Raw genomic sequence first — 13,637 nt, forward strand, 5'->3', positions numbered from 1 at the left:
TCTTCACCTGAGGACGGCTGCTTGCGTTGTGGCCGAAACGTCGTGCGAATTGTATTTTATTGTTTTATTTTTATTATTTCCCTTTTACGTGACTTTAACGAAAGAACCAAGAAGATGAATCCCTGCAGTCACGAAAGCTTTAAATCGAAATTCATGCATATAAGGGCTTCCAAAGTTGTGAGTGGGCGGAGGATTCGAGTTGCGAGGAGGAAAGCTGTGGCCGTTAACAGCATTGGCGGGGCAGCCAATGCAAATGTGGGAGTAAAGCGTGGGATAGAGGTGGAGCTGAGTGAGAGGGGCACAGTCCAAGTGTGTTAGGCAATGGGCAGAGAGAGGGGGTGGAGATAGGGGTGGAGATAGGGGGAGAGAAGGGGTTGGAATGTGTGGGAGTTTCCCAGCGCTATATTTGGGCTTGTTTACACTTGCAGGCTGTATTGCTTTGGTCTGTTTCAGTGGCGCAGGAAGGAAAATATGGGATTGGTGTGGACTGCCCGATTCGTTGCTCTACTGCGTGAGTGCTCGTGTCACTGCGTGTTTAGTGTTGCCAGGTCATAATCACCGTCATAATCATCAACAGTGCACCTAGCATGGCACAAGCGGCGCGAGGACGTCACGGTCACTTAGCTGTTGTTGCCACTTAGCTGTTGTTGCTAGTGGGGTGTTTCATTCGGATAGCTACAACCTCGGTGCTGCGTGGAAGCAAATCGTAAAATAATGCATTGCTTAAATGCATGTCAATAAAGGTCACCATATGGTCCTTGGGCCAGACCAGATGTCGGTACCACCCAAGGTAGTAACACTTCAATGGTGCCATTTTATTTGTTACACCAACAGCAGTAAAATAATACTTGATCAGCTTTCCAGCTGTTTAATTTTTATCGCAGGAAACCTGTTTTTGTACCTATCGCAATCACGCCTAATTGCCTGGACGTTACAAATAAAACATTCCAACACCTCTGCTGTTAATTAAGACAATGCCTAATTTACAAAATTGATGTTTGTCCCCAAGACATGTATTTCATACATATTCTTGCGTTTATTCACGCTTGTTCTGTTTCTAGATACTCGTTTGCTCATTATCTATTTACTGGCACGTAAGGCAAGTACTGGTGCTTCTGTATTTCTGTTCAGTAAAGATATCTAAAGTGCTAACTTTACCCTCAGTGTATTGTTAATGTACCTGTTAAGATTATCAGTTTGTCAATTTTTATATATTTTTTTATATTTTGCTTCTATAAATTGTAAACTTTCATAACATGCACACAATTATTACCAATAACTTTGTTATTACCAATGACTTTAAAATCATAAAACTAACTTTATATTTTAAAAATAGTTATTTTTATTTTATAAATAGTTTCTACAATTTTATACAAACTTTACCAAGTAAACAAAGCCTTAAATTAGCGTTTTTCTGCATCTTTCATTGCAATTTGTCTCCGCATTTTAAGAAATAACCTAGTTGAGTTGCATATCATTGATACGTTTATTCTCTGGAGCAGATGTCTAGCTTGGTCATATAGGGCTATTTACTTTGCTGCAACACAAGCAATCATCAGGTGTGATGATGATTGCTTGTGTTGCAGTCGAAACGTGAAACGAGAATTTTTTATTGTTTTATATTTGTATTTTATTATTTCCCTTCTACGTGGCTTTACCAAAAGAACCAATAATATGAATCCCTGCAGTCACGAAAGCTTTAAATCACAAATATAACTCTCAAATCTCATTGCTGCTAGCATCACATTTTAGTGTGCTGATCTTTAAAGGTGCATTGAAAAAGTTTTGATTCTGCTACTGATACTCCAGCTGTTATGGAGTGACTAATGCAGCCAGCTATGGCTGCAAAGTTTGGTCGTACATGTTATGTATATCGTTTATTGTTAAATTTGAATCACAGTTCCTATGATCACTGTCGCATTGCTTTTGTAGCTTTATTTTGGTGATTTTGAAAACGTTTTGATCTAGCCATGTTTGTTTGTTGTAGTACAGAGTTAGCCTGATAACTTTGATCTAAATTGTCTTATGGTTGTTATTGTTTGACTTGCATCCCACTGGGATTTTTTGCACACAGCATTGAAATACGGTGTTTTTTTCTGGAAGACTTTGCTGTTTGTTCCCGGATTTTTCTGTTATCAGGCCACTGATAATGTATTTATTGGCCACTTGGGGGAGTGACCACAGAACCATACACACGCGCATCGTCTCGAGCTGTGCATTTATTGTCCCCCCCTCCGTACATCCCATGAGCACGGTTGGCTACGTACAGTGCGAAAGAAGTTCAATAAAAAATCATTCAAATGTATAATTGCGCATTCCGTCCGAGGATCCCATTGTGCATTGCATGGACATTAACAAACAAAAACAGAACCCAGGGGGCAACCGACAAAACTAAGGAGGGAAGGTCACTTTCAAGAGATGGGGTTTCAGAGCAGACAATCCCTGATTATGTTGTCCAAGGAGAGGATTAAAATGGAGCGCGCAGCAAAAACAGCGGATAAACGAGTGTGAGCAGCAGCCTCTGTGTGTTAGACATCTGTAGCGGGTGTTAACCGGTCTCTCTCTTCCCGTGCAGATGTGACATTTGGCGCAAAGCTCCAGCTCTCTCTGCCGGAAAAGCTGTACGTGACGGAGGGGGCGAGCTTGACTATCAATTGCTCTTTCTCACCACCACCGACCGACCTGAATTACATCATTGTCAAGTGGTCTATGATGCCCACGTACTACTCGGAGAACATGTCCATGCACGACATCACCAAGGTGACTGAACGGTGACCTCCTCCTCAGGTCTAACTGAACAACTGACTCTGTGCGCATGCTACTGCTTGCACTGACACTCCGCGGTTTTGTTTAATCAACGGAATGTTATTTGTCTGTGCTTGTTTTTGCCCTGGAGGAACAACTGTACCGTTTAATAAGAATCTTGTTTTACGAAGTTTTACGAAGTTTTGGCCGATTTCATAATTGAATGGCTTCCTATTGGGGGGAACTGGCACACCCAAGGGACAAGCCATGTGCACAAGGAGACTGTAAAGTTCCAAACAAACACAGTAGACTCAATTATCCGCACTCATAGATCGGGAGGACAGCTACGGATAATTACAAATCGTGGATAATCCAAAAATATTACTATTTTCCATGCATCTCTGCCAAAAAGCACTAGTATAGGCATAAAATATTGATCGATGATGCGCATGCTCACCACCACCCACGTGTTGTTCTCCCGTGGCGGCAGCAGAAGCGTCATCGCGAGCAGTGCGGTGACGACGCTGTGCAGCAGGAATCTCGTGTGCCACAGATCCGGTAGCTTTCATAGGCGCTGCTGCTACTCGCTACGAACAGCACTTGCCCCAACAGCCTGTTACGGGCTATAGGGGAGGAATCTTTGTCTTTGTGAGGGGGGATGAGTAGAGGGGGAAGGTTGGGTCGCAGTGTTAGCAGCCCCTTGTACTAAACTATTAAACTTAAATACATATTAATTTTACCAGTTGCGTAAAGCCCCACTTTTTCAGAAGCGACCCCTGGCTATCACAAATGAGAACCCAAACCAAGTGGCTCATCATCATGTGGGCATTTTATAGCAGCAGCCAAATGACTCTGAACGCGTGGTGACAATGTTTCTAAATGTGGACGGGAAAACCCGGAGGACCGCTGAGAAAAATCTACGCGACCATGGGGAGAGAGAAAGAGATGCAGACTTCAAATATACAACAGCAGGCGTCTGGATCGGGATCGAACCCACGACCTCCTGTATGCCAGGCGAGGGAGTTGACATCTCCTAGCCACTGTGATGATGAGAGAGAGAGACGCAAACTGAAAATATGCAGCAGGCGTCAGGGTTGGGATCGAACCCACGATATGTACACCAGGCAAAGTAGTTAACATCTCCTAGCCACCGTGGCACCGCATAGCTAAACCCAGCGAGGTTGAAGGGTTTATTGTACTGCTATCTCCTGGTCACCTTGCAGTACCTTGTACTCTAGAGGAAGTCTCCCATCCAAGTACTCAACCCTACTTAGCTTCGTCCTCGTACGAGAGTTTTTGTGTTGCGTTCTGGTAAATTGCATGTTTGTGTGGTGTTGCGAATTGTGGGTTGTTGTTTTTTTCCTGTTGCAGATCTACAACTCAGGAATCGAAATTGCCAGTACCGGAGTGGCCACGTTTGTGGGCAACGTGGAGAAGGGCGACTGCTCCCTGAGGCTCCTGTACGTCTCCTCGAGCCTCCACCCCGTGTTTAGGTGCCAGGTGATCTGCGGACGGTGCAACACGGAGAACAACTTGGTGGAAGGAGAGGTGATGCTGAATGTGACGGCCGCAGGTGAATAAGAGATTGGGCCGTGTGGTCCCAAAGCCCACTTGCAAAAAGGGGGGGGGGGGGGGGATGGTTTGTTTATATATCTACGGGAACCTTTTTGCCGGTATCAAGATGATGAAAAAAAGAATAGGCTGATTTGCACCTTTCCGGCATGTTTTACCACACGCATGATGCGTGGTCAATGCAGATTTGACGATGCCTTGCAATAGATGTGTCTATTAGGCGTTTGAACAGCTTAAAAGCAGCTGTGTTCTTGCCTGAAGGGGTTAAGCAACCTCTTCGTTTTTCATTATCTTGATACCAGTAAAAAAAGATCACATAGATACAACTGCTCGCCCGAGCTATTAATGCTTTGATATTTGCATTGCCTTTGTGCCGTTCGTCTTTTGGCGTTCTCGCATCTAACACGGGTGGTGCAGATACAAGGCTAAATAGAAAGGCTGTAGCCCTGGTGTAGGCCAATCAGCTGGAAGGACAATGCCACAAGTGTGATGTGTGGTTACTGTAGATTCGATAATGCCTTGTGATGCTAGCTTTTTGTGTTTATTTGGAATTTGAACATCTTAACACGACTCCTGCGTTATTTCCGGGACTGCACCTGAAGCCGTGTTGAGTGAGTGGTCTCTCCCTGCTGCACGTGAAGCCGTGTTGAGTGAGTGGTCTCTCCCTGCTGCACGTGAAGCCGTGTTGAGTGAGTGGTCTCTCCCTGCTGCACGTGAAGCCGTGTTGAGTGAGTGGTCTCTCCCTGCTGCATGTGAAGCCGTGTTGAGTGAGTGGTCTCTCCCTGCTGCACATGAAGCCGTGTTGAGTGAGTGGTCTCTCCCTGCTGCACGTGAAACCGTGTTGAGTGAGTGGTCTCTCCCTGCTGCACGTGAAGCCGTGTTGAGTGAGTGGTCTCTCCCTGCTGCACGTGAAGCCGTGTTGAGTGAGTGGTCTCTCCCTGCTGCACATGAAGCCGTGTTGAGTGAGTGGTCTCTCCCTGCTGCATGTGAAGCCGTGTTGAGTGAGTGTCTCTCCCTGCTGCACGTGAAGCCGTGTTGAGTGAGTGTCTCTCCCTGCTGCACATGAAGCCGTGTTGAGTGAGTGGTCTCTCCCTGCTGCACGTGAAGCCGTGTTGAGTGAGTGGTCTCTCCCTGCTGCACATGAAGCCGTGTTGAGTGAGTGGTCTCTCCCTGCTGCACGTGAAGCCGTGTTGAGTGAGTGGCGTCTCCCTACTCCTGCATTTGAAGCCGTGTTGAGTGTGTGGTCTCTCCCTCCTGCATGTGAAGCCGTGTTGAGTGAGTGGTCTCTCCCTGCTGCATGTGAAGCCGTGTTGAGTGAGTGGTCTCTCCCTGCTGCACGTGAAGCCGTGTTGAGGCCGTGGTGCTGGGTGTGAGTGGGGGTCTCGTTGAGCCCCTTCTCTGCCACCGCGTCGGTTCTTGACGCCACCGTCCGTGTCTCTTCAGCCCCACAGCCACGCGGTGGGGACGTGAGTAACGCCACTTTCGAGCTTGAGGCGGTGACCTCGAATGCATCGCTTTTTTCCTCCACGAAGAGGACTGGACTGATGGCAGCGGTGGTAGCAGTGGCGGTACTGGGCTTGATAACTGCGGCTTTCGTCAAGTTCAAGCACCGAAGTCTGGGAGCTCCGCATGCTCACACAGGTGCCCTCCTTTTGATGCAGCCATTTCACGTGAACAGGATCCAGGCGACGGGCGCTCTACTTCCCTGTGTTGGGGCGATCCGAATGCGCAGCAATCGGCCATTGACCTTGCTCACATCTCTGGGAAAACGACCGTTTTTCTTGGTTCTTTCGGTAAAGTCACGTAGAAGGGAAATAAAATAATAAAAATAAAACATAATACAATCATTCTCATGACGTTTCGGCCACAACGCAAGCAGCCGTCCTCAGGTGAAGAACAGGTCTGTCGGAAAGACAGCGTCTGCTTGCGTTGTGGCCGAAACGTCGGGAGAATTGTATTTTATTATGTTTTATTTTTATTATTTTATTATTTCCCTTCTATGTGACTTCACCGAAAGAACCAAGAAGATGAATCCCTGCAATCACGAAAGCTTTACATCGAAATAGAACGACCGTTGTTTATTACAAAAAACACTAAAACCTAACCTTTATTTGACCAGGTAAAGGTCCTGCTTAGCTATGTGGTTTTTTTTCAGAAGCGAACTGGGTATCACAAATTGATATAACTCAACGAAGTGGCTTATCATCATCATCGTGCGGAAATTTATAGCAGCAGACAAATAATCTAAACACGTGACGTTGATTCGAGGGAAAAACCGGAGGACCCTGAGAAAAATCCACGCGACCACAGGGAGAGAGAGACACGCAAACTCCAAATATGCAGCAGGCGTGAGGGTCGTGCCCGAAACCATGACCTCTTGCATACCAGGCGAAGGAGTTAACATCTCATAGCCACCATGATTATGATGATGAGAGAGACGCAAACTCCAACTATACAGCAGCAGGCGTCAGGGTCGGGATCAAACCCACGACCTCCTGTATACCAGGCGAGGGGGTTAACATCTAGCCACCACGGCACCCAATGCCTCGTCAGCAGGCTCTGTACACAGCAGAGATCCAATAATTCACAATACAATCGCTGACAAACGAACTGTGACATCTTTTGACGAACCACTGCCTCATTGCTGCGACCGTCAAGCTGAAGCTCAAGAGGGCGATCCCACAAGGCGAACACAGTGGTGAGATGTTAACTACCTCGCCTGGGGTACAGGAGGTCTTTGGTTCGTTCCCGACCTTGACGATGTCTGCTGCTGTATATTTGGAGTTTGTGTGTGTCTCTCTTTCCCCATATGAGACATTAACACGTGACACCAAATGTGGAATACTGTGCAGATTGTTAAAATCCCGTTCGTATTTTCTGTTTGTCAGGGTCTGATGATGCTGCTGATGATAGACATCATAAAGATCGGACTGCTGGGCCTGACGTGAACATCAGCTCCGTTTGACACGACACCCCCTTCCACCCCACTTTTACGCGATCAACCCTGAACATTCTCCAAGCCACGCTTTGGAGGCCAAGAAGGGGGCCAGCAAAGGCCCCCCAGGGGGGTGGGGGGGGGGTCTGACTCCGTGAGTCTCACAGTGGGCGTCGTTGTCCCACGATTGTCGACCCGCTGCCAAACTCTCCTCCCGAACGAAATATGGAAACTTTTTTTTTATTTTACCAGATAAGGCCACACTGAGCTTGAGAAGTCACCTGGCCATCACAAATGATAGCTGCTCAACGAAGCGGCTTATCATCATTGCGTGATAATTTATTGTGGCAGCTGAATTACTCTTGAAACATGTGGCGACGTCGATTCTAAATGTGGAGGGGGAAAAAAAACGGAGGACCCTGGAGAAAAATCCACGCGACCACGGAGAGAGGGAGAAGACACGGAAACTCCAAATATACAGCAGGCGTCGGGTTCCGGATGAAACCCCCGACCTCCTGCATACCAGGTAAGAGAGTTAACATCTCCCCAACTCATTTCCAACATTGACGATTCAACCCTCTCGGCTGCTGCCGCCCTTGGGCACCGTCCGGCTGTCCATGGCCTGCTTTTGAAGGCGGTCAACCATCGGCTGACATCGACGTGATGTTAAAACAGTAAAGTGCGAGTGCGTACGTGTATATATATACAGTTGTGGGGAGCGGATTATCTGAACCGGTCCTGGGCCTCCCCTAAGTCGACTCCGTCTCAAATGAGTACTGAGAGCGGTTTGTGTATATAACTTCGCCACTGGGGAGACAAAAGCGGCCGGGCGTGGTGCTGGCCACCCACCCCCTCGTGGGCCGTATCGGCCTTCATAGATGCTCGCTAACTTTCCCCTACAGTCTGTTAAGGCTGTACAGGGGGGGATCTTTCTTTAAGGTACGAACAACTTTGTGAACTCATTCGTTCCTTAGTAGAGCACACCGGTGTGTTGGAGAGTAAATCCACAACATTTGCATTTACTATTTGCAAATGGTAATTGTTGTAGTGGGTTTACTCTCCAATACACAACGTGTTAGTGCTGAACTTGTAACTAATTGGCATGTTTTGTTTACGTGACAAACCCTCACTAATGAACTATATCGGGTGGTGGTGGTGTATGACGACACATTCATATTTACGCGATCTAACCTAACAAAAAGCTCTTATGGATATCATTCGGTTGTGAAAGCCTACTTACGTGTGCAATTCACTTTGTGAGCTGCCAATTTGTGTCACCTCACAGGTTTTTACGCGCGGATCGCATAGCCGCCCCCCTTTACAGCACAGGGTACTAAACCTCGCAAACATGGTGCTACGAACCGCTGACCTCTCAAGGTATTTCTTCGGCGGCAGAGGAATTGTGCTCCGATCCGTCTCGTCGCCGTCGTCGCTGCCCTCTTCGCTCGATATTGCACTGCTAGACAGTAGTTGGCTGTCTCAGTCAGCGCCGTCAGTATTAGTGTTGTGTCCAGGCTAGGCTAAGCGACGGTGGAGAGTGTGCAGGCGAGACCGTGAATGTTCTCATAAAAAGCAGCTGCCTCCTATAAACTATCTCTGAATTGTTGACACTACACATATGTATGTTGAACTTCTTTTGCACCATACGTAGCCAACCGTGTTAATCAGAGGACTTACTGTTCCACGAAGACTGGACAGTGTTTTTCAGTATTCATGTCAAAGGGTTTACCTCTAAGGGGCTGTGGTCTAAAATTGCGGTCTCAAATTTCGGGACGGATGAAGGTGCTTGTTGTAGGCCCTGGGCACTTCTAGTCCGTAGGGCCTGCAGTGATAACTCTCTACAGATGGCACTGCTGCCCACATCACTGCCCATGCACTGTTACTCTCCATTTGAGAATGACATTGTGCGAAAAGCACCATTTGAAGATGTTTATTTGCTAATTTTGAAATGTGAAAAAATCTCAAAGTTCATCTCTGGTGTTGCCAGAAAAAAGGGGAAAACCCTATTATTATATTTTGGTACTGGCAAAGGAGGTATAATGATGTAGATGCTCACCCCGAGCCCTCATTACTTTGATAGTGCATTGTCTTTGAGCTGTGTACGCCTTTTGGCGTCCTCTGGTCGAGCACCAATTGGGTTGAGGCTCAAAAGAAAGCCGTCCCTTGGTGGGGACCAATCAGTTTCAAGGACAATGCATAGATTATCATAGTGTGCTTTTTGTTTGCATTTGACTGGGTCCATGACTGGGTCAGATAATAATCGTCACTGCTGTGGGTGGCCGTGAGCAGGAATCGAACTCGGGTCGCCTGAGACGCTACAACAACAACCGCCATTCACCACTAAGTGGCGGTGACGTCACCACGACGCTTGTGCCAGGCTATGTGCACCTTGAGGCCACGTGAAGTGTCGAAAGCCTGCTGGCAGGAGGTCACGGGGCAGACCCAAGTGCCACGGGTCGACTGACTGAGACGACCACAGTGGCTAAATGGGGGCTCTGGACGAGTGCGAGGGGATGGTAACCCCTCCACCTTCAATAAATTACCACTAAACCACGACTGACATATGTAACTAATAAGCTTGTGCCGGAGGCCCCGGGGGGACAGGCGTCTATGACGTCTCCTGGCCAAACCCCATTTGGTGGAGCCAGGAGATTGAATCTTTACCCTCGGGGCTCCACCAGAAATAATGAAAAGCCACTACGGATGGAATTCCTCAAACGCACACACACACACTGTTTGTTATTGACACAAGTGCTGCGAGATTGTTGGTATTTTTTTCATATTGTGCACCCAACGCAGCATCAGCAGCGGTAGCGTGCGTGTGGAGAGAGGTCACGTGGGGTTGTTGGTGCGATCAGGGTCAGATGTTCGGGGCGGGGGGTCACGCAAGTTGAAGAGTCAAGTTCAAGTTCATGTATTAGGTATAGCCCTGTGAGCCATTCGGCTCTTGAATCGGGTGCAACCGCAACAAACAAAAAACAAAAACATGAACAAAAAATATCTTAAAGTGACTATGTGACTGAGTGCAAACAGAAAATCCAAGAAAAGACAGCAAAATATTGCAGAAAAAACACCGTACACCAACGCTGTGTGCAAAAATCCCAGTGGGATGCAACAACAACCACAAGACAACTTAGATTAAGGCCATCAGTCTAACTCTGTACTACAACAAACAAACATGGCCAAACCAAAAAACTTTTCGAAATCATCACGCGCGGCTATCTGTGATTGTGTACCCATTGCCAGCGCAGCATCAGCATTGGCAGTGGCATGACCGCTAAATAATACGTCTATGCGCGCGCGTGTGTGTGGAGAGAGAGGTCGCCGAGAATAGACGACAAATGGAGTTGGGGATTGGGTTAAACATTTATTTTACGTGGTGGGGAAGAAGAGGAGACAGAAAGATTATAAAGAGGTGTGGGACAAGGCGTCATGAATTACCAAGCTTGGGCAATGCAGCTAAACGAGAGAAAAAGCAGAGGCAGACCTCACCAAGACGACGACAACAACGCACAGCGCTCCAGTAACAAATATTGTGTACGTTCAAATTGCACTCTCAATACATTTGTAGCGTCGTAAACACGTATGCACACACCGCCTATGTGCACTTACCTGCATCTTCTTGGTTCTTTCGGTAAAGTCACGTAGAAAGGAAATAATAAAATTATAAAAATAAAACAATAAAATGCAATTGTATTTTTATTCTTTTATTATTTCCATTCTACGTGACTTTACCGAAAGAACCAAGAAGATAAATCCCTGCAGTCACGAAAGCTTTAAATCGACACTTACCTGCAGTTACCGCCAGGGGTCTGTAGGGGGTGCCAGCCTGGACAAGGGGATAGAGAGCCGGACTATAGAGAGGCCGGGTTCCCCTCCCCTACCCCAGGCAGAGGTCGCAACCGGGTACCCGATACCCGTACCCTACCCGATACCCGGCTACCCGTACCCGGCCGGGTACGGGTAGCCATTTGCGACCCTGGTGCGGCCGGGTACGGGTAGGCCGTGAGTCACCGGTGAGTAACCGTTTGTCACTCATTTCGGGTAGGGTATGGGTACCCATTTGCGACCCTGGTGCGGCCGGGTACGGGTACGGAATCAAAACCCGTTTGTGACCTCTGACCCCAGGTGAGGCGCTGGGGGGGGGGCCTTTCCAGAATCCACTGGAAGGTTCCAGAAAGGGGGCGGTACCGGGGGCGGAGAGTCCCCGGTACAGGTATAAAAGGTCGGCTCGAGGCAGTGCTACGAAGACGAAGACTGAAGACCAGCTAGGCTAGGACCCTGGGACTTTGGGACCCGACGTCCTTGTTTCAAGTTTTCAAGTTTCATTTATTAGGTATAGCCCTGTGAGCCATTCGGCTCTTGAATCGGGTGCAACCGCAACAAACAAAAAAACAAAAACATGAACAAGAAAACATCTTAAAGTGACTATGTGCAAACAGAAAATCCGAGAAAAGACAGCAAAATATTGCAGAAAAAGCACCGTACACCAACACTGCGCAAAAATTCCAGTGGGATGCAAGTCAAACAACAACAACCACAAGACAACTTAGATTAAGGCCATCAGTCTAACTCTGTCCTACAACAAACATGGCCAAACCGAATTTTTTTTTTTAAATCAACAAAATAAAGCCATAAAAGCAATGAAACAGTGATCATAGGAACTGTGACCGAATTTTCACAATAAACGACGTAAACAACATGTACTACCAAACTCTGCAGCCATAGCTGGCTGCATGAGTCACTCCACAACAGCAGGAACATCAGTCGGCGTGTCAACATTTTTCAATGCACCTTTAAGATCAGCACACTAAATCAAAACACAGATCATACTTTGCAGCGATCATCCGGAGCGAAACATTGTATTTTAGGCCACTGAATTGCAGTGGCAGCTAGGGGTGTACAACTCCTCTAGAGCAGTTATGTAAGGGCCGGACCCGAGTATGGACCAGTGGTCAGGACCCGCACCTTGGCTGGATCGGGTCAGTCAATCTCCCCGAGGTCACCCCTAGCCAGAGGGCTCTAGATTACCCCGAGTGATAGAGCACGTTAGCCCGGAGGCTGTACCTCCCTAGAGAGCGGGGTAAAGGGGTGCCGTGTTACGTTGTCATAAATACAAGTGTTGCCTCCAAGTCACGTCGCAAGTCTCCTGGAACCCACTACACATCGTTACGGATTCAATTTACAACGCACATCCTTTAGTGACGCATGTGTCCGGGCCTCGCTGCGGGATTGCTCTCGGGCACAATTTTTCTACACGCGCGATAACCAAGCTCCGTTGTGACCGAGGATGTCTCAGCCCACCCCGCATCGTAGCCACACCGACAACTGGCACCGCTGCATTGGAGTCCTTTCCTCTAGCCAATTTTTTCAATTAGATTTTTGCTTTCGTCACTTTTCGCGAGTCAGGTCACCGTTTGTACACGCGGCTCCTGTCCTGGTTTCTTGAGTTCTCAACCCTGGGTGAATAAAGATAAACTTCACTTGACGCACTCTTAGTCTCAATCGATCCTTTACCCATTCACCCACCATCTCACCCACCAACACACTCACTGTCACCCAAACACTTATCCATTTACCCACTCACTCACACTTTAAAATGTCACCCACCGTGATCTCAGCCTTGTTAAACAACACTCTCTTACACTGAAATAGAAGGGACTCCATCTCTAATTCACACCGACAAAGGGTCTACGTAATTATGTCGGAGAACTGCTGCTGATAATGATGTTTGCGGTGAGTCTTATTTTTAAAATATCATTCCCGATAGTGAGCTCCTGCAAATATTAACAAAGTTGTTGATCTTCAGCAGCTGGGAAACCAAAGAGGGACTCATTGAAAATATGAAACCAGGAGTGCAAATATTCCCTGACAGCACATCACGCCTTCTAACTATTAAGGGATGCGGTCAACATTCATTATTGGGCTCTAGGGTGGGATGGGGTCAGCCAAACGTCGTGTGTCGTAAACCCTCCTGCAGCCTACACAGTCAACGAGTTAAGTTATTAATGAAGTTATTAGTACAGTTATTAATAAAGTTTATAATAAAGTTATTGATAAGTTATGCATTCAGTTAATTAAATGTTTAGTGATTTTCTTACCACGTCTCTACTTTGCACTCCTACAATGGTTTTTGTTGTGTTTATATTCTTTGGGACTTTCGGTAAAGTCTCGTAGATAGGTTCAAAGAAAATAACCAAAAACTACGACGTTTCGATCACAACACAAGCGGTCGCTTCGCATAATTCGTTTTTTGTTATTTTCTTTGAACCAATCTACGTGCTTCTTGGTTCTTTCGGTAAAGTCACGTAGAATGGAAATAATAAAAATAAAACATTAAATAATTCTCACGACGTTTCGGCCACAACGCAAGCAGCCGTCCTCA

The 13,637-nt window shown here is 47.1% G+C and overlaps 1 protein-coding gene across 2 annotated transcripts; it reads left to right on the forward strand.

The window, feature by feature from the left end:
- Positions 1 to 390: 390 nt before the first annotated feature.
- Positions 391 to 8,865, forward strand: LOC144737735 (uncharacterized). 2 transcript variants are annotated; one of them, XM_078620588.1, is made up of 5 exons: positions 391 to 511; positions 2,576 to 2,760; positions 4,117 to 4,318; positions 5,761 to 5,958; positions 7,206 to 8,865. In XM_078620588.1, the coding sequence occupies exons 1-5, from the start codon at positions 472 to 474 to the stop codon at positions 7,280 to 7,282; spliced, it is 702 nt and encodes a 233-aa protein (XP_078476714.1). In that variant the 5' UTR covers positions 391 to 471; the 3' UTR covers positions 7,283 to 8,865. The 2 variants fall into 2 exon arrangements, 1 of the variants encoding a protein (XP_078476714.1); XR_013589063.1 differs by having other exon boundaries at positions 394 to 511; positions 4,117 to 4,293.
- The last annotated feature ends 4,772 nt before the right edge of the window (positions 8,866 to 13,637 follow it).

The sequence above is a fragment of the Lampetra planeri genome, chromosome 73, assembly GCF_965212315.1.
Source record: "Lampetra planeri chromosome 73, kcLamPlan1.2.h2, whole genome shotgun sequence".
Classification (NCBI taxonomy): Eukaryota; Metazoa; Chordata; class Hyperoartia; order Petromyzontiformes; family Petromyzontidae; genus Lampetra; species Lampetra planeri.